The 21,083-nt window shown below is 41.3% G+C and overlaps 1 protein-coding gene across 1 annotated transcript in view; it reads left to right on the plus strand.

The window, feature by feature from the left end:
• Window positions 1–20,853, plus strand: part of Pop1 (POP1 homolog, ribonuclease P/MRP subunit) — a 37,173-nt gene extending 16,320 nt beyond the window's left edge. Inside the window, exons 10-16 of the mRNA XM_069991122.1 lie at window positions 2,067–2,178; window positions 3,340–3,459; window positions 8,434–8,549; window positions 9,910–10,101; window positions 12,443–12,597; window positions 17,609–17,938; window positions 18,845–20,853. Coding sequence (XP_069847223.1) covers window positions 2,067–2,178; window positions 3,340–3,459; window positions 8,434–8,549; window positions 9,910–10,101; window positions 12,443–12,597; window positions 17,609–17,938; window positions 18,845–19,487 — 1,668 coding nt within the window. The 3' untranslated portion in view covers window positions 19,488–20,853. The remainder of the gene's footprint in view (window positions 1–2,066; window positions 2,179–3,339; window positions 3,460–8,433; window positions 8,550–9,909; window positions 10,102–12,442; window positions 12,598–17,608; window positions 17,939–18,844) is intronic.
• The last annotated feature ends 230 nt before the right edge of the window (window positions 20,854–21,083 follow it).

Below are 21,083 nucleotides of genomic sequence, written 5' to 3' on the forward strand. Positions count from 1 at the left end.
CTAAAATTCCTGAGTTGTATGCTAGCTTTTGAGTGTTTGACTGTGAGACGTCTATTTCTGTGATTCCCCCCAAAAGGTTAATAGCAGCAGCATGTCTAGCTCTGAACTTGTTATAGAATGTTCTGCAAGTATGACCATTCCATGCCTTCCAGTGTGTTTAGTCACAGCCATATGAAATGTGACTGGAGTGACTGACTGAATTTGTACCTTTATTTAATTTTAACTTAGAATTAAACTCAGGCAGCTCTTTGTGGCTTTTTGGCTGCTGTGTTGGACTGTGCAGTTCTAGAGCATGCAGACTAGATTCAGAATCCTCCCAGCTGGGTTCAGATCCTGCTCATTTGACTGCCCTACAGAAGTTAACTTCTCAGTGCTGTGCCTCACAGATTTCATGTGGCTGTATAAGCTAATGGAGCTTTGAACTTTTAGAAGAATGAGGCTTTAAAAAGTAGCAACAAGCTGGGTGCCGGTGGCTCACGCCTGTAATCCTAGCTACCCAGGAGGCTGAGATCTGAGGATCACAGTTTAAAGCCAGCCAGGGTAGGAAAACCCATGAGACTTATCTCCAATTAACCACCAGAAAACAGGAAGTGGCTCTTCCTGTGGTAGAGCACTTGGCTTGAGCTGAAGAGCTCAGGGACAGCACCCAGGCCCAGAGTTCAAGCCCCGGGACTGACCAAAACAAAAACAGATAGGCAGAAACAACTTTTGGCTGTCGTTGCCTCGCAGTTGTCTCTGGCCTACATTATTGAAGCAACTGCAGGAATTCTCTCCTTTATTCTTTCTCTCCAGTCATCTCCATGCAGGAGGCAGAGTGATCTTTTAACAAATTTCTCATTTCTTTTTTCTCGCGCTAGGAATGGAACCTTGGGCCTTGTTCATGCTAGGCAAGCTCTCTGCCACTGAGCTATATCCTGAGCCCCGTTTTCCCACTTGTTGCTGCTTTCTCAGTGTTTGTAATACCTTCTCATATTTAAGATAAAACACGGAGCCTTCCGTGGACCTGCGTCATCACAGGTTCTCTCACCTCTGCAGTTGCATCTCTCCACATCCCTGCACTTCGGTCTTTCAGGTTCTAGATGATCTCACTCACTTCTTGCCTCCGCTAGCACTTCTGTACCTGTTTCTGCCTGTTGAACATTCTGTCCCCTCCTCCTGCAGCTAGATCTTCTTCATTGTTCAAGTTGCAGTGTGTCTCATTCCATCTCTCTCACCTCCCTCTGCCATCCTTTCTTGGTCTTCAGTTTTGTCCCTGCTCTTGTTTTCATAAGCATTTTCACATCTCCTCAGTTTATGTGTACAGCTTGTCTGTTTTTATGCTGAGTGTTTCATGATGACAAGGGCATGGCTGGTCCCTTGTTCTCTCTGTGCCCAGTGCTCACAGCGCCTGGCATGGACGAGGTGCTGCATGGTAGCTAGTGAGCTGTGGAGCCAACATTTGAATCTTTTTGCAAGTTTGGTTCTAGCGCTGTGGGCTGTGAGGTGAGCAGCATCTGTCTCCCAAATTTGTAGGAACTCATCTCATCTCATGTTGTGTATCAGTTTTCCTGCATGGACTCATTACTTAAAATGCTCTTTGAAACGTTGCTCTATTTCTAGTATTGTCTACAGATGTAAGTGAGGTGCTATGCATAGTTATATATCCTTTATCCAAAGGTTTCTTTGACAGGTACTGGCTTGATTGTCCTTTGGTAAGGAACATTTTATTGGTTAAATTAGAGGTGCTGAAGACGGTGACAGTGGAGATGATCAAGGCTCTCTTACTGAAATGAGTGTGTGAGAGAGATGAAGTGTGAAGTAGCTTAATTAGTCTCTGAGAACCATGGATATATTTTCTAGTATATGAACTCTTGAAGTAAGTGTAAGTCTGTGTTCCTGTGTCTAATTAGAAGAGTATGTAGTCTGATAGTAATTACTTTATGAATATTGTAGCAACTTGCCTACTACTCATAAAACAATCTTTCTCACATTCAGGAACAAAAGGACTGAGGCTGGTCTTATGTCCCAGACATAATTATTAAGTCTGATTTATATTTCTCTGCTGAGGGGGAGATGTTGTTTTTCAGGAGGAAGAGGACACAGGGAAGACACCCCACAGCTGGTGGGTAGACACCTGTAAGAACCCTGATAGCATTTCCCTTCATCGGAGACAAGAAGCTGTGTTTGAATTATTAGGAGGTATAAAGATGGAATGCTGGGGCTGGGAATGTGGCCTAGTGGTAGAGTGCTTGCTTAACATGTATGAAGCCCTGGGTTTGATTCCTCAGTACCACATAAAGAGAAAAAGCCAGAAGTGGTGCTGTGTGGCTCAAGTGGTAGAGTGCTAGCCTTGAGCCAAAGAAGCTAAGAGACAGTGCTCAAGCCCTGAGTTCAAGCCCAAGACTAGTTAAAAAAAAAAAAAGAAAAAGAAAAAGAAAAAAAAAGATGGAATGCTGGGCTGTACTGGTGAGGAAGGGAAAAATGTTCAAGCAAGTTAAGAGATTGTTTAGCATTGGGCCTCTGGTAAGTGCTGTTCACTTTCAGTCTTGCTGCTAAGATGTAGCAAGAGAAGTCAGTAAGAGAGAGTTGCTTGAAGTTAGTGAATAAAATGTTATATTCCTGCTTTTCAGGAAACAAGACAGCAGTGAGTTAGTATTCTAAAACCCTGGCATTCTCACATTAGACAAATACATGTCAGATATTGACCTGAAATTAATGCTTAGGACCCATGTTACAGGCAATACTTAACAACTCTTGGTAGTTATCACTGACAGAAGTGTGTGTATTAATGTTGTAAAATAGCCTTTTGTATTCAGGTCCTCATGCTTGCTCACCTTGCTTGCTTGGTTTGCTTGATTGGCTGTTGCCAATCAAGCCCAGCTCTTTGCTGGTTATTTTAGAGATTGAATCTTGCAGATTTTTGCCTGGGCTGGCTTCAAACACTGATCGATCCTCAGATTGATCCTCTCAGTAGCTAGGATTATAGGAATGAGCCACCAGTACCCAGCTAAAAGGCCTTTGTTATGTCAGTTTAGTATTTTTTGCAAGAAATTTCACTTCTTGAATAATATAAAATATCAACAAGAAAGAAAGGGAAGTGTATTTTGAGATCCTGAGTTCAAACCTTAGTAACACACACACACACACACACACACACACACACACACACACACACACACACACACACACACACACACACACACACACACACACACACACACACACACACACACACACACACACACACACACAGCTCAAGAAAAGTTTAGTTCATAATCTGATTTAAAAAACCCAGCAAACTTGTTTGCATTGTGAAAAGCTTTCTATAAGCTTGTTGTTTGCTCACTTGTTGTGTTACAGGGGTAACATCACCAGCAGAAATTCCTGCAGGTACTATTCTGGGCCTGACGGTGGGGGATCCTCGAATAAACTTGCCTCAAAAGTGGTCCAAAGCTTTGTCCAATCCAGAAAAATGCCAAGGTAAAGTGTTTGTAACGCCCACGGTTTTTCGTACTATGCTGAGCACTGCAGACCTCCCAACTACTTCTGTAGTAACTTCAGCTGGAAAATCAGGGGAGGGGTCTTAATGTACCCCTTAGTGGGGTGATTGGATCAAAGGGCCTGGTGTGTGTGGGGGCATCTTTTAGTTGTAAACCATGTTGCTAGAGCCTTGTTTATTTTATTTTTTTCTGAGTTCTCTTATTTTTTAGTATGTAGTAGAGCCTGTCTGTCTGCATATTGGGTTCTTGAAAATGCCTGGTGTTTCAGAATTTTAATTGTGAGGAAGGGATATGCACCCGCAGCTGGTCTTGTGCTCAGTGGAAGCCTCTGTCTGACCATACAGATGATCCAGGTTCGAATCCTGGCAAGGCCATCCCAGGTGCTGAAGTATTGAATGTCTTGTTTTTGACTGAGTGGAAAGTCCTGAGAGAGCTGTTTGCTTTGGAGAGATGAGGGGGTGGTGAGATTAGCCAAAATTTTAGTCTGATTTGAGAATTATAGTAATCATGATAATATCTTATTTTACTTACTGTCACTTAAACACATGAATTAGAAGAGTAATTAAAATTAGCTTGTGAATTTTGGAAGGAAAAAAAATACAGGTGCATGTTACAATTTCAGAACTTTTAAAAACTCTACGTACAGTTAGATAGCTTATTTTGGGGGTACCAAACCCTGTCAGACTTCACATGGAAGGCAGATGGATGAAAGGAGTTTGAAGATGACAGGTAAGTTACTTAATTGTGGAGCTTAAGCCTTTAATCAAGTAGTTGCTGCCTCTTTATTTGCTACTTTAAAGCCAGTGTGATCTAGTGCAGCCATAAATGTTACAGTGTGTACTATGCTATTAAAGGTGGCTTTCACAATCACCTTAATGCTATAAACTCGCCTCACTTCTCTTGTTATTGCACATCCTTTTTTAAAAAAGAGGAAATTCCATATTGAATCCTTTTTAAGTCTTTTACCTTCATCTGAGTCAATTCAAGAAAAATATGTCTTTCTTGAAAGACATGATTTAATTTCCACTCTAAAAGTTTACCCTCTTTTTAGTCATTGTATTTTTCATTAAAATGTATTTTAAAATGGACACTGGTGGCTCATGCTTGTAATCTTAGCTACTCAGGAGACTGAGATCTGAGGATCATGGTTCAAAGCCAGCCAGGGCAGGAAAGTCTGTGAGAATCTTATCTCCAGTTAACCACCAGAAAACTAGAAGTGAAACTGTGCTTCAAAGTGGTGACAGTAGCTGGGAGCCGGTGGCTCATACCTATAATCCTAGCTACTCAGGAGGCTGAGATCTGAAGATCTCGGTTCAAAGCCAGCCTGGGCAGGAACAGCCATGAGACTCTTACCTCCAATAAACCACTAGAAAACCGGAAGTGGTGCTGTGGCTCAAGCAGTAGGGCGCTCGCCTTGAGCTGAAGAACGCAGGGACAGCACCCAGGCCCAGAGTTCAAGCCCCACAACCGACAAAATATAACAAAAAAACAAAGTGGTAAGAGTGCTAACTTTCAACAAAAGAGCTCAGGGACAGCAACTAGGCACCCAGCTCCAAGGCCCATGACTGACCAAAAACAAAACAAAATAAAACTATATACATACATACATACATACATACATACATACATATATATATATATGTGTGTGTGTAAAGTGCTGTAATTTCTTTGACATTATGTTTTATTTGGTATAGGAGCTACATAAAGAAGTAAACTTTTTAAGGAGTTATTAAATTAATAATATAAAATATCTCATTTAGGAAGAAGTCAAAATGCAAGGAAAAAGTCTAGTTTGGTAGACTATGTTAATTAAATGGTTAATCTTTGGGAAAATTTCAATGTCAGGATATGTATAATTTTCTGGTATAGTTTCTGTGTGTCCATATCTGACATCATTCTCTGCTTATTTTGACTTCTAACAAAACAAATCAGTTCTGGTGCTACTTAAAACATAAAGAAGTGTTTGCCTGCTTTGGTGCACATTCTTTTTCTGTATGTATATATGTATTTATGTGTGTGTATGTACTGGGGATTTTATATATATATATATGTACATATGTCTATATGTGTATACACATATAGACACATATACATATATACACATATACACATATATATGTATGTACACACACATATTTATTTGAAAGTGAAAGAAAAGAAAAGTACAGCTGTGATAGAAAGTAGCAGAAACCCTGTTGCTGGAGACTAAAATGTAGTTCCAGATTGCAGGGATTTTAAAAGAGAAGATAGGGGCTGGGAAGGTGGCTCAGTGGTAGAACACTTGCCTTGCATGCATGAGGCCCTGGGTTTGATTCCTCAGCACCACATAAGCAAAAAGAAAAAAGCCGGAAGTGGCGCTGTGGCTCAAGTGGTAGAGCGCTAGCCTTGAACTGAAGAGCTGAGGGACAGTGCCCAGGCCCAAAGTTCATGCCCCACAACCAGACCCAAAAAAAAATAAAAGAGAAGACAGCCGAAGAACTTGAAGCGATAATGTATTCTGGGATGCTTTGAAAAAGTTTACTCAATCATTTAGTGCTTAAGTTGGAATTAATTATTCATAATGTATTTGCAAATCTTTTCACTATATAAGTAACTGGTTTTCTGAGTAAGATTTAAAAATTCGAATTGGGTTGTGGGCGTAGCGTGGTGCTAGTGTGATTGCCCAGAACGCATGGGCCCTGAGGTTGAGTCCCAGCATTGCAAAAACAAAACAAGCCAAAAAAATCTCCAAACTAAATCTGTACTGTACAATCTGATGCTTTACTTGCTGCCCTTAACACTTGCTGGTTTGTTTTGATTTGAATATTTCTTTCTTTCTTTCTTTTTTTTTTTTTTTTTTGGTCAGTCATGGGGCCTGAACTCTGGGCCTGGGCACTATCCCTGAGCTTTTCAGCTCAAGGCTATCGTTCTACCACTTGAGCCACAGCGCCACTTCTGGCTTTTTCTGCTTACATGGTACTGAGGAATCGAACCCAGGGCCTCATGCATGCAAGGCAAGCCACTATACCACTGAGCCACCTTCCCAGCCTGTGATTTGATTATTTCAATTAGTCCTTGTCGGCCCGAGAGGAATTTGCTGTACTATTGAACATGAGGGCCAACAGGGTAACACAATGGAAATATACATCTTAGCATATATGAGGGCCTGAGTTCAATCCCTAGCATCAGAAGAAAAGCAAGGGGAAGGAGGAGTTAATGTGGAGGGAGAGAAAAGGTGAGAGGAGAGAAAAAGAAAATACTGAACTTATAATACTCTATAGGCTTATTTTCTTTCATCTTTGTCTTTTAAATACTCTGGCTATATGACTTTTGCATGCTCCCTAAGCATGAAGACTCCATTTACTGTTAGAAGGCTGGGTGAGAGATCAGTTCCACCCTTTTCCAGTTCTTACAGGTATTTTAGAGTGTAGAGCTACAGTTGCCTTTTAAAAAGTAATGGTCATTTTGTCATAACTCCTTTGTTTCTGCTTTTGAGTAGGAAAAAAAAAAAAACCTATGCTAGAGTTATCTGGTCTGCATATTTATAAAATAGAATGACTTTGAAAAGTACATCTTTCTCCCCTGCCAAATCTCTGCAACCCCTGATCTTTTCACTGTCTTTATATTTTGCCTTTCCCAGAATGTCATGTTGGAATCATATAGTACACAGCCTTTTCATTTTGGCTTCTTTTTCTTATTAATATGCATTTAAGGTTCTTCTGTGTCTTTTCACGCATTGATAGCTCATTTTTTCTTAGCACTCTGTAGCAATAGTTAGTATTCTATCATTTAGAATATTTGAAGAGGAAGTGGCGCTGTGGCTCAAGCAGTAGAGCGCTGGCCTTGAGCTGAAGAGGGCAGGACAGTGCCCAAGCCCAGAGTTCAAGCCCCACAACTGACCAAAAAAAAAAAAAAATTTGAAGTTAGTGCTTCTTTTTTTTTTTCTTTTTCTTTTTCCTGTGCCTTTATACCCTCAATACGAGTCATCTCTTGTCTGCATCTCAGGCTGAACAATACCTCATTTCTGTCCCTCTAGTCTGTGGCAGGGCTCCACAGGAAAGCATTCTGGGTAGAACAGGATTGTTAGGAATGGAGCTTAATTTTCCTAGACAGGCAGAACCTTTGAAGCATGTAGCTTTGATACTGGAGACCCTATGGGTTAGAGTCTCTTTGAAGAAGAGCAATGTACTGAAGCATTTGCTGTTTATGAGCCACTTTTTTCTCAGATCTGTTCACCAATTTAATTTTCTCCACCTTTGTTCTTACCGAATTTTGTTACACTGTGGCCTGGTCACTTCCAACTTATTACTATTTTTCCAGCCATCAGATCTATCCAGGTATGTGCTTTTAAGTGACATTTCTGTGTTGGCATTGTGGAATCATAGCCAAAACTTATGAATTGTACTTTTAAAAATTCTTTAACAAAATTAGATTTTGAAGATTTTTTCCCCCTAGTGATTCAATGACTGCAACTAGGAAGTGTTTTATATTAATATTTAAATATAGATGTTTTTCACTGAAAATGGTCTTTTTCCTTCTCCAATGGCATACTTTTAGTATGGTGTAGGTTTCACAGAGAATCATCACAAAGGAATGAAGACGTATGTTTACAGCAAGGAATAACAATTTCACTAAAAATAGGTCATCAGAAATTAGCTAAGGGGAAAGAAGAAGATGATTATGTTAAAAAGTAGAATTAGGCGGTTGTTTAGAGCAACTTAATATTGTGATATTTACATCTTAGACATGAAAAGTAACTATCAAAGGGAATTTTTTTTTTAGCAGCCTGTGCTATTCCATGGACTATGAGAGGAACTAAGAGTAATCTAATCAAGTAAATCCTTCTATATAATATATATATATATGTATATATATATATAATATAGTTTTTTGTCATGAAAAATCTACTGTAGCCTAGGAAATGGCTACAATTGATGAAAGGATGTGGTTTGAAGGCTGTTTTTTTTCCTCTTAGATAATGAGAAGGTGAGACAGCTGCTTCTGGAGGGTGTGCCTGTGGAATGTGCCCATAGCTTTATCTGGAACCAGGATATCTGTAAGAGTGCCACAGAGAATAAAATCTCTGATCAGGTAACTGTAGTAGTGTAATGCTTACTGCTAAAATCATGAATGCCAGGTGAAAGTCATCATTCTAGAGATGCTAAAAGTGATTTAATACTTTATAAAGTACCATTGACTTTATTTAGAAGCAGCTTACTGATTCTGTAATCCATACTGTAGTTTTGTTTTGTTTTTGGGAAGAGAGATTTCTAGAAAAAATACAAAGTGATAAACTCATGACTGAAATGTTTTTCTTCCTAATATTTTCCATAAGTAGTTTTTTGTTTGGTTCTTTTTTTATTTAAATGCTGGTTCTGGGGCTTAAACTCAGGTCCTGGGCACTGTCCCTGAGCTATTTTGCTCAAGGCTAGTGCTCTACCACTTGAGCCGCAGCTCCACTTCTGTTTTTCTAGTGATTAATTGGAGATTAGAGTCTCACAGACTTTCCTGCTGGGGCTAGTTTGAATCATGATTCTCAGATCATAGCCTCCTGGGTAGCTAGGATTATAGGAATGAGTTACCAGTGCCCTGTCTATTCTGTTTTTGTTTGTTTGTTTTTAATTTAAATTTCACAATCATTAGCTCCCATGATCCTGGCATTGTACTAGATGCCGGGATAGAAGAGTAGGATATGGCTAAGTACAAGGTCCTCAGGAAGCCTAAGGAAGGAAGACTGAGCCCAAACTTAAGAGACTAAGGGTGACTTCCTAGATGGAGGAGCTGGTATTTGAAATTGCTCTCGAATGAGAGTCAGGACTTTTAATTTAAAAGCCACTCTTATAAAAAAAAAAAAAAGCAACTTCTACACTTTTTTGTTTTTTTTAAAATGTTAATATTGACTATAACCATATGCCTCTCATAGCTGGGCTGACAGATGCATGCCACAATGCCCAGCTATTTTTGTTGTTGTGGAGATGAAAGTCTTAACTTAGTTCTGGCTGGCCTTGAACCAGAGCCTTCTGTGTACCTGGGATTACATTTTGAACCACTATCCTTGTTCACACACATACAAAAATTAATTAAAAATAGACTTTGGGACAGGGAGAAAGTACAGTATCATTTTATAACTTTGAATCTGTTATATTCTAGCCCAAATTTAGCAAGTTGAAGATAATTGGACATTTTCTATCGAAATTCTTACATAGAGAAGTTTGTTTTTTTTTAATTTACAGAAGGAGTACTCTGTACTTAAAATGGCTCACATTTATTCAGAACCCTTTTTTTTTGGCAGTGCTGAGTTCGAACTCAGGGCCTTGTGCCTACTTTGCCTCCTGAGCTTATACTCGCAGCCTAAGAATATTTAGCTTTTTCAAACTAAAGAGAAGAGAGAGACCCAGTAGGATCTCCTAGTGCTGGATTGCTTGTCTGGAATTATTTTCTTCCACTTTAGGATTTAAACCGGATGAGAAGTGAGTTGCTGGTACCTGGGTCACAGCTTGTTTTAGGTCCCCATGAATCCAAGATCCCTATACTTTTGATTCATCAGCCAGGAAAAGTGACGGGTGAAGACCGGCTGGGCTGGGGAAGCGGCTGGGACATCCTGCTTCCGAAGGGCTGGGGCATGGCTTTCTGGATTCCATTTGTAAGTTCCTTTTTTGATTCCAACTAAGAATTGTAATGTTAAAAACACTTTTTTGTTTGTTTGTTTTTTTGCCAGTCCTGGGGCTTGAACTCAGGGCCTGGGCACTGTGCCTGAGCTCCTTTTGCTCAAGGTTAGTACTCTACCACTTGAGCCACAGTGCCACTTCTGGATTTTTCTGTTCATGTGGTACTGAGGAAGTGAGCTGAGGGCTTCATGTGTGCTAGGCAAGCACTCTATCACTAAAGCCACATTTCCAGCCTAAAAACACATTCTTGATAGAAACTAAGTGCTAAGAGTGATTCAGACTTTATGTACAATTTTTAAATTGAATAGTATTATTTCTGCCCTTAGAAGTAGAATTCTGGATACAGGACACTCCATACTTGTTGTCCCTAGAGCCAGATTCTCAGTAATAAGGCCTATGCTGAGATATTTTGAAAATTTGAGAGTTTTTCCCCAGGCATTTTATTTTAGTTGTATTGTTATAATTATTAATACAACAGTGGTACACATCGACTGCGTTATGTCCTTATATACCTACATCATATACTCATCATGCCCACCCACCCCTGTACACTTGCCCACCTTTCCTTTTAGATTCTAGTTTGGATGTTTTAGAGGTTTCGAAGTGATTTTGTAATAGTAGCAACAAAACATTCAATTTTCAACCTTAAGAAATTGTTATAGTTTTTCTTCTTTTATACCAGTCCTGGGGCTTGAACTCGGGGATTGAGTGTTCTCCCTGAGGTTTTGTGCTGAAGGCTAGCATTCTACCACCTGAACCGCAGCTTTACTTCTGGCTTTTTGGTGGTTAATTAGAGATAAGAGTCTCACAAACTTTTCCTGCCTTGGCTGGCTTCGAACCACAATCCTCAGATCTCAGCTTCCTGACAAGAGTACAGGAATGGGCTACCGGCACCCAGTAAAAAATTTGTTATACTTTTAAAGCAGCCTTTATAGATGTATAGAATTTACTTTTCTGGCTTTAAAATGTTAATATTAACTATAATCATATAGTACTAAAAATGGCACTTAAAATTTTTTATTAAAATCTTACATATATTTTTCTGGTTAGTTTAAATATTACTTTAATGCTAGATATCATAAACAGCATTTTAGGCTATTAGATTCATGCAGGTGATATCTTTGTAGCAATTATGCCTAAGGTGAGGGACATTCAGTTAATCATTTAGAAGTGGGAAGATTTTAATTTTTTTTTTTTTTGGGGGTCTGGTCGTGGGGCCTGGGCGCTGTCCCTCAGCTCTTCAGCTCAAGGCTAGCACTCTACCACTTGAGCCATAGCGTCACTTCCGGCTTTTTTCTTTTTTGCTTATGTGGTGCTGAGGAATCGAACCCAGGGCCTCATGCATGCAAGGCAAGCGCTCTACCACTGAGCCACCTTCCCAGCCCTAATTTTTTTTATTATACTATGTTTCAAGCAGATGATAGTGATATCATGAATGCCTGTGTGCCCTTCAGCATAAGAGAGATTGGGTTCACTGGTAGTGTTCTAGTGCCTCTTTCCAGTCCTATCTTCCTCCTTTCTAAAAGTGCATATTTTATAACTATTAAATATTCATACTCCACAGTACATTGGACATGGGACAGCTGTGTGTGTGTGTGTGTGTGTGTGTGTGTGTGTGTGTGTGTGTGTGTGTGTGTGTGTGTGTGTGTGTGTGTGTGTGTGTGTGTGTGTGTGTGTGTGTGTGTGTGTGTGTGTGTGTGTGTGTGTGTGTGTGTGTGTGTGTGTGTGTGTGTGTGTGTGTGTGTGTGTGTGTCCTGGAGTTTGAACTCAGGGCCTGGGTTCCATCCCTGAGCTTTTATGCTCAGGATTGTACTCTACCCACTTAAGCCACAACTCTACTTCTAACTTTTTGATGGTTAATTGGAGATTAGAATCTCATGGATTTTCTTGCCCAGACTGGTTTCAAACCATGATCCTCAGATCATGGCCTTCTGAGTAGCTAGGATTACAGGTATGGGCCATTGGCACCCAGCTGGACATCTTTTTAAGCTATATAGCAAACTGTATGCATGCTTTTGCAACTTGGTGTGTTCACTTGGTAAACACTTGATTGTTGAAGCTCCATTTCATTCACGTTTATATTGTATGGTAATTACATATATTCATATATATATGTGTGTGTGTGTATATAACAGCACATATACACACATAGATATTATAATGTATACAATAGTCCTACTGTTCCTCTGTATTTATTCATTCTCTTTTGATGAGCAATTCGATTGTTTCCTATTTTTCTCATAGAGACAGTTAAGCAGTGTCACTTATAAGTTGGTAAATGACAGTTAAGTTAGGAAATTTGGACATTTCTTTCAGATCTATCGAGGTGCCAGAGTTGGAGGGCTGAAAGAGGCCATGGTGCATTCACAGTATAAAAGTTTGCCTAACATCCCAGGAGATTTTCCAGACTGCCCTGCTGGTGTTCTGCATGCTGAAGAGCAAGCTAAGAGTTTTCTTGAAAAGTACAAAAGGTGAGAAATTGCTTTCTCTGCCTGGCATCTTAGGGGTAGAAGAGGTGTCAGTTCATGTAGACGGCAGTGTGGGGATGGCTTGGGGGACTGAGTGTATAATGTGGAGCTTTTGTGGGCTTTCCCTTGAGTTCTGCATTACCAAGAAGTTCCTAAGAACATTTGGCTTGTTTAGGCATGCCCAGGTTATAGCATTTTCTCTTGGCTATTTGCTGACTTTGATAGTGGACCGAAAACTGAAAAGTGGACATGCATTTCAGAAACCTAGATGTTCACTACTAACCCCTTCCCCATCTCATGGAACCATGTTTTTTTTTTTTTTTGTCAGTCGTGGGGCTTGAACTCTGGGCCTGGGCGCTGTCCCTCAGCTCTTCAGCTCAAGGCGAGCGCTCTACCACTTGAGCTACAGCGCCACTTCCAGTTTTCTGGTGGTTTATTGGAGATAGGAGTCTCACAGTCTCTCCTGCCCGGGCTGGCTTTGAACTGCGATCCTCAGATCTCAGCTTCCTGAGTAGCTAGGATTACAGGCGTGAGCTACCAGCGCCCGGCTTATTACAACTTATCTAAGCAGTACATACTTAAAAAATGTAGACTGGCAGCTATTAGTTCATATCTGTAATCCCAGCTACTCAGGAGGCTAAGATCTTGAGGATCATGGTTTGAAGCCAATCTGATTAGGTAAGTACGTGAGACTCTTACTTCCAATTAACAACAAAAAGCCGGAAATGGAGCTGTAGCTCAAGTGGTAGAGCAGTAGCCTTGAGCACAAAAGCTCAGGGACAGGACCAGGTCCAGAGTTCAAGCCCCAGGAGTGACCAAAAAGCCAAAAAAATAATGAAACTCTGGTAATAGGTAAAGTACATTCTATACTGGTATAATCCTGCCATTGGTGAGATAAGCACTGTGTTTGTATTTTAGCTTCTATTCATCCAGACATTTTTCTTCTTGTCTTTCATTGGAGAGGAAAGGGTGAGGGCCCTTCCCTCCTTTCTATGTGAATGTTAAGAACTTCCCTTACATTACTGGCTCCTAGAAGCACAGACACTGTTTTCTATTGTGGCATCTACAGTGTCCAGCCAGTGCTTTGTGCAGTAGGCCTTGATAACTTTCATTGCTTTCTGAGAGAATAATGGAATGTTGTAGTTCCTTAACTGTGGGCTCCACAAAGGCTGAATTGTGTCTTTTTGTTGGCTGCTAAAACCAGACAGGCACAATGTCTTGCTTCCCAACCATTAGCTGAATGATAGACAGATACTCAATGGAGTGGATACATGGTGATGCATTCCTGGATTGTCACCTTGCTAGCTTTTTTTTTTTTTTCCCCCCTTGAAACAGGGTCTTGCTATATATGGCCCCAAACTCTTGATCCTTTGCCTCAGCCTTCTCAATGCTGGTATTACAGATATGCATTACCACATCTGGCTTTTATGAACTCTTTGGAGGACAGCAGTCTTTTTTTTTTTTGGGGGTCCCATCGTGGGGCCTGAACTCTGGGCCTGGGCGATGTCCCTCAGCTCTTCAGCTCAAGGCAAGCGCTCTACCACTTGAGCCACAGCGCCACCTCTGGCCTTTTCTGCTTATGTGGTGCTGAGGAATCGAACCCAGGACCTCATGCATGGGAGGCAAGCACTCTACCACTGAGCCACCTTCCCAGCCGCAGGACAGCAGTCCTTTACTGTATGTTCATATTGACAGTCAAGGTCCTTTTATGTTTGCTGAGTAACTGATGATAGTACTTATTTCTTACTGGGTTTTTGTGTTTTTCTTTTTCTTTCTTTTTTGTTTTAAACTCGGGGCCTAGGTGCTGTCCTTGAGGTGTTTTTTTGTTTTTGTTTTTTTCCTTAAGGCAAAAAAGAGAGTGTTTTACCTCTTGAGCCATGACTCCACTTGAGGCTTTTTAGTGGTTAATTGGAGATAAAGAGTCTCATGAACTTTCCTACTGGTCTGGCTCCAAACCATGATTCTCAGATCTCAGCCTCCTAAGTAGCTAGGATTATAGGTGTGAGCCACCACTGCCCAGCTATTTAGACTTTATAACGTATGTATAGTTGTCATAGTTACAAGTTTTTTTTTTAAATAAACTAATTTGAAACCTGCCCCTTTCATTTAACAATGCATTGAGGCTAATTTCCCACATCAATAAATAGGACTCATAACTGCATGTTAGCACCCTTCTTTGGTCCAGAGCCAAATGCTAAACGGTTCAGGTTTTGTGGACCATTGTTTCTGTGACAACTCAGCTCTGCCATTGTGGCATGAGGCAGTCACTGATGTCCTAGAAATAAGTGAAGGTGGCTGTGTTCTAATTGTAGTATTTATGGATACTCAAATTTGCATTTCATGAAATTTTCATGTGTCATGAAATATTATTCTTATGCTTTTTTCAACCATTTAAAAATATAAAAATCATTCTTAGCTTTACAAGTTGTACTGAAATAGAACACAGGCAAGATTTGTCCTGTGAGTCATAGCTTGCCAGCTCCCAAATAGAACTCTCAGTGATTCTTTGGGATTTGTAGGGTGGAATTTTATCAATGGCCCTCTGGGTTTTTTCTGATTTCTTGCTGTGTGCTGCTCTGAACATCTCCTTATAAATATCTCTGAATGGTTGTCTGACTTGTTCATCCCTTTGTCATATATTTTCCTTAGAAACGATTCTAACCTCTGGGGCTATAGCAGGGACAAGATGGACTGAGTCTCTATTCTTGGTGGAGTCATGTTTCCAGGCTGGTATGGGGCTCTAGTATCAAGAAGGGAGGCTGAAATTCAAGAGCAAAGGCCTTAAGCAGGGAAGAGGGACTAAGGTCCAGTGTCCAGGTGAAGGGGTGCTATCTGATACACCTGGGGTCAGTTCTTCCATTTTAATAGGCTGGGAGAGACCCCTGAAGTTTGATACAAATGTAGGCAGATGTTTGATGAGAAGATGGGGAGCGCTCTCTGATTGTATCTTCTTAGTCAACAAAGTGGTGAGGTTACAAGCTGTTTGTAAGAAGGGGAAAGGAGTTGGCAGGGTTTTTGGTTTTTTTGTTATTGCTTTTTCCTTTTTGGTTATTGTTTTCTTTTTGTTTTTGTAGTACTGGAATTTGAATTCAGCTTTGCACTAGCTATGCATGTACTTTACCATTTGAGCCACATCTCAGTCTCTTGTGTGTTTTTTTTTTTTTTTTTTTTGCTGTTGTTATTTCAATAGGGTCTTTTTTGCCCAAGCCAGAATGGACTTTGATCCTCCCATTTATGCTTCTTGCTTTGCTGGGATGACAGGGGTACACCACTGTGCCAAATTTTTTATTGGTTGAGATGAAGTCTTTTGCCCAGGTTAACCTTGATCTTCAAGCCTCCCAAGTATCTGGGATTATAGGTGTCAGCCACTATATCTGGGTTGTCAGATTTGAGGAGAGACAAGTTGTAAATATTTTGAACTTCAGGTCTTGCTAGGCAGAAGCTCTACCACTTGAGCCACATCCATAGTCCAAAAGCTTTTCCTATTTTTTGGAGAGTTTTGCTGTTTGCCCGGGCCCAGCCTGGACTGTGATCCTCTTTTTTCTGTTTTCAGCTTCTCCAATTTATATTTTCTGAGTAGCTGGGATGACAAGTCCATGCCACCTTGCACAGCTACTGACCGAAGTGGGGCTGGGGGATCTCACTAACTTTTTGCACAAGTTAGCTTTAAACCATGATCTTCTCAATCTCTGTCTTCTGAGTAGCTGGAATTATAGGCACGAGCCACTGCACCCAGCTGATATATCTGGTTTTAAAAAAAGATTCTGCTGGGCATCGGTGTCTCATGCCTGTAATCCTAGCTACTCAGGAGGTTGAGATCTGAAGATTATGGTTCAAAGCCAGGCTGAGCAGGAAAGTCTGTAAGACTCTTATCTCCAATAAACCAGCAGAAAACTGGAAATGGTGCTAAGGCTTAAGTGGCAGAACGCTAGCCTTGAGCTGAAGACACAGGGATAGTACCCAGGCCCAGAGTTCAAGCCCCATGACCAACAAAAAGAAAAAAAAAAAAGAGAGAGAGAAGGTTGTGTATTTGAAGGCTCTTGCTGTTTAGTTGCTGTGTACTGCATTTAGGATTCAGTACTTAGGATGCTATGTCTCTCTTGCTCTTACCACTCTGGGCCCTTTTAATATAGATCAGATGGTAGGTGAAAAATGGTATCTTATTGGTTTAAATATGTTCTGTTAGCTAGTAGATTTTATTTATTTCTATTTGTACCTTTCTGCTGCTTATTCTTTGGACATGTATCTGACCCTTCATTTTTGTTTCTTTTTTGCATGTGTGTTGGGGTTGGAGTTGGGGACAGGCTTTCTATATACTATGGAGTGTTCTACCACTGATTCCCAGTCCTGCTTTGTTGAATTGTTTTTTGTACTGGAAGTTGAACTTAGGTCCTCATGCTCTTGCTTGGCTTTTTCTCTCAAGACTGGCACTCCCTCACTTGAGCCACAGCTCCACTTCCAGTTTTTTGTTTGTTGCTAAATGGAGACAAGAATCTTAAGGACTTTTCTGCTGTAGATGGCTTCAAACCTTGATTCTCAGATCTCAGCTTCCTGAGTAGTTAGGATTACAGGCATGATGCCTAGCCACTGTATTGTTTTATTTTGTCAGTCATGGGGCTTGTACTTGGCCTGGGTATTGTCCCTGAGCTTTTTCACTCAAGGTGACAGCTCTACCACTTTGCGCCACAGCTCTACTTCCAGTTTTCTGGTGGTTAATTGGAGATAAGAGTTCCATAGGCTTTCCTGCCTGGGCTGGCTCTGAACCCCAATGTTCGGATCTCAGCCTAGTAACTAGGATTGTAAGTATGAGCCACAAACACCTGGATGCTTTATTGGTATTTTTTAAGACCAAAGAAAACAAACTTGGATATGGAGGTAACTATTGTTCTTTATTAAGCATTTCTTGGAAAGTTTTTCTGTGTTTATTGCTTAAACATGTATAGGTGACCATAATTATTTTAATTGTCCATTCTTCAGTTCAAAATGCGTTCTCTTCTTTGTTTTTTTTTATCAGACGTCCTCCTGCCAAACGTGCCAACTATGTTAAGCTTGGCACACTGGCACCTTTCCACTGTCCCTGGGAACAGTTGACTCAGGACTGGGAGTCCAAAGTCCAGGCCCGAGACACATCTCCTGGAGCTCTCAGTAGAGAGGCTGAGAAAGCTGCCACGCCTGAGCAAGCTCCGCAGCTCTCAGATGAAGCAGGCTCATCCACACGTGACCCCAGGGAGCCAGAGACCATGGACACTGAGTGTCAGGACCAGGGAGTGGGGGAAAAGGTTCCAGACCAGAGTCCTGGCGAGAACCACACCGCTGCCATCAATAGTCAACTCTGTGTGCTTAGGTAAGTATAGGCAACTTCTGGATACATTTTGCCTTGAGCAGCTCACAGGATATGAAAGTTTTATTTAGATAATAATAATAATAATCAAATAATATAAAGTTATTACTGTTATTATTGTTGTTATTATTGCAGTGCCGGAGATTAACCCAGCACCATATTCATGCTCAGCGCTCAGCAAGCACTCTTATCACTGAATTACACTCCACATCCTGCCTTCAACTTTTTTTCTCTTTTAGTCATAGGCCTTGAACTCAGGACTTGGGTGCTATCCCTGACCTTTTTTGCTCAGGACTATCACGCTCCCACTTTCAGCCATAGAAGCACTTCTGATTTTAGGTAGTTAACTGGACATAAGAATCTCACAGACTTTCCTGTCTGGACCTCAAACTTTAATTCTTAGATCTCAGCCTCCTGAGTAGCTAGGATTGGTGTGAACTAACAGTGCTCAGCTGCCTTCAACTTCTTAAACTTTAATCTTTTAGTTTCAGTATTGCAGACACATAAGAAGGAAAATATTCTTACTAAAATATATGAAGGAATCTTTTTAGTTTTTTAAAAATTATAGTTTTGATACTTGCCCATACTTGTAGTATGAAAAAATTAATTGTAGCAATGTCTTATCTTTTTTTTTTTTTTTTTTTTGTCGGACCTGGGGCTTGAACTCTGGGCCTGGGCACTGCTTCTGGGTTTTTTTTTTTGCTTGAGGCTAGCATTCTACCACTTGAGCTACAGCACCACTTCTGGCTTTTTTCTGTTTGTGTGGCTGAGGAATCGAACCCAGAGTTTCATGCATGCTAGGCAAGCACTCTACCACTAAGCCACATTCCATACCCCACCTTATCTTCTAATTGTACATTTCTTCCTTGAATAAACTATCCTAAAATGTATGTCTCTGTCTTTACATAGGAGTAGAAAATTACTGAAGCAACTGTCAGCCTGGTGTGGGCCCAGCTCTGCGAACAGCCGGGCAGCCCAGTGGGCTCCTGGCAGAAGCCAGCGAGAACTGAGCAGAGAGGCTTGCCTGTCTGTCCTGGACCTCTTCCCCAGGGCCCTGGTATGGGTCCACCTGTCCCTCCTCCAGAAAGGCAGCCCAGAGCCACACACCATGATCTGTGTCCCAGCCGAGGAAGACTTGCTTCAGCTCAGGCAGGATCGCCACTACTGTGGGCCCCAGGAGCCCAGACACAACGATCCATTCAAGAGGAAGATTGTAAAACAAAAGGAGAAGAAGAAAATAGTGAGGAGGCAGGACGGAGGACTCGCTCCTGCCGACATTGTGGAGGCCCCTGTGCAGGAGGCTCTGACGTTGGGCTTGTGGTCAGGCCCCCTCCCAGGTGTGATTTCACACTGTTCCAGGGTCCTCCTTGGCTTCGTCACTCAGGGAGATTTTTCCATGGCTGTTGGCCATGGAGAAGCCCTGGGCTTTGTGAGCGTGACAGGCTTGCTAGACATGCTGTGCAGCCAGCCACCAGCCACAAGGGGCCTGGTGCTGCTCAGGCCGCCTGGCTCTCTGCAGTACCGATTTGCAAGAATTACCATCGAGGTGTGACCGGTTCACTGCTTGTGAACACTGATCAGTTGATCGATTGATGGATAGTAGCTCTGTTTGCCAAGTCACAGTGGGAGAGTCTGCCTTCCCTTCAATTTCAAAATATCATGTGTCATTCCTTAGAAATAAGAATAAAAAAGCACACTTTATGCAAATAATGAAATGTTTATACTGTTTCAATCATCTCATTTGTTTCCATCTTTCCTTGTCCTTGTTGTAGCACTGTAAAATTGTTTGGCAGGTCTAGCCAGATGCTTTTATGATCTCTTGGTTTTGCTGAACAGTATCAGAGACTCTTATCATTTATTGTCCCTCCCCCTTTTTCTGTTTTAGTTAGGAATAAAGAGCTGTGGGGGCTCTTTGAAAAGCCTTATACTCGTGATAAATTGCAGTAGCTGTTTAATGACTTGATTGTTACTGAAGAGGAAATGGAACTAGTTAGATCCTTTATGGGCCGCGCTTAATTTTTGTATACAGAAATCAGCAAATGAACATCTGTATGCCTTAAGGAAAGAAGATTCTCATTTCTAGGCAGTTCAGTGTATCACAAAAGTGTTGGGCCAGAATTAAAATGAGGCTTTGTGATATTATGCCCCTTTGACTTTTTTGTTGCCCAGAGTGTAATCCTAGTAATTACTTAAATTCTTTTATATAAAAACTTTTAGCTTTTGTTTCTGCCAAGAATAGCTGAAAGCCATAAAGGAGCATTTCTGCAAAGATGTTCTGTGAAATGGATTGCCTAGGAAAAGCCTTTCTAGGGCAGGTTGATTTGAGATCCCCTGGCTTAATAAGCAGAGTTAAGCATTTCTTTATGAAAGGACTTCTGGAAGCTTTCATGTGATAATGTGCATGGTGAGTGTGTAGGAAGTAGGTCATAGTGTATAGGATGTTGTAAGTCTTTGTGCTGCTGAAACTCCTTAATAAGGAGCCCTTTGTGGTTTTGGTATTTGGGACACATTTGGCAAGGTAGCTTCCTTTGCAAGGCCTTGACTGGCCCTGTGTCCAGCACTAGTGCCAACATCATCCAGGAAGTCTGGAGAGGGGCAGAGAAGAAACCTCATTCTGCCCCAGAGAAAGAGTGCACTCATCATTGTACCTTTTCTTCAGGTGGGGAAACGCATCAGTCTCTAGCAGAGTCTGAGTGGGATTACTTAGTGTAAATGTGCAGTGAGGCATTGTTTCATGTCAATGCATTGGGTTTTCACCATAGCGTTTCACAGGAGAGGTCTCTGGCACGGAGAGACAGTGGGCCATCCAGTAGTCAGGCAGCAATGAGATGGCTGGTGTTTCTCTTCTTTCCAGCCTCTGAGCATCTGTGTCTAACCCAAATCAGCTGAAAGAGTGTAACCACATGGAGTCTGCAAACAGAATAAATGAAAATGTCACCTGATGTTCACTTGTGGATATTTATTGGACCACTTCTCATTTGTTTTCTAGGCTCTAAGCTACTTCATCTGTGCCTGAGCAGTCTTGATGACAAGTCTGAGCATGCCATGTAGTCCCCTTCCCTCATTCCAGGGGACAGGGCACATTTGCAGCCCCTCTGCTTGGTGGGGCTCACCAAACAGCATGCGATGAAAGGATAGACTAGCATCT

This window comes from Dipodomys merriami, unplaced genomic scaffold, assembly GCF_024711535.1.
Source record: "Dipodomys merriami isolate MVZ:Mamm:240054 unplaced genomic scaffold, mDipMer1.0.p SCAF_4, whole genome shotgun sequence".
NCBI lineage: Eukaryota > Metazoa > Chordata > Mammalia > Rodentia > Heteromyidae > Dipodomys > Dipodomys merriami.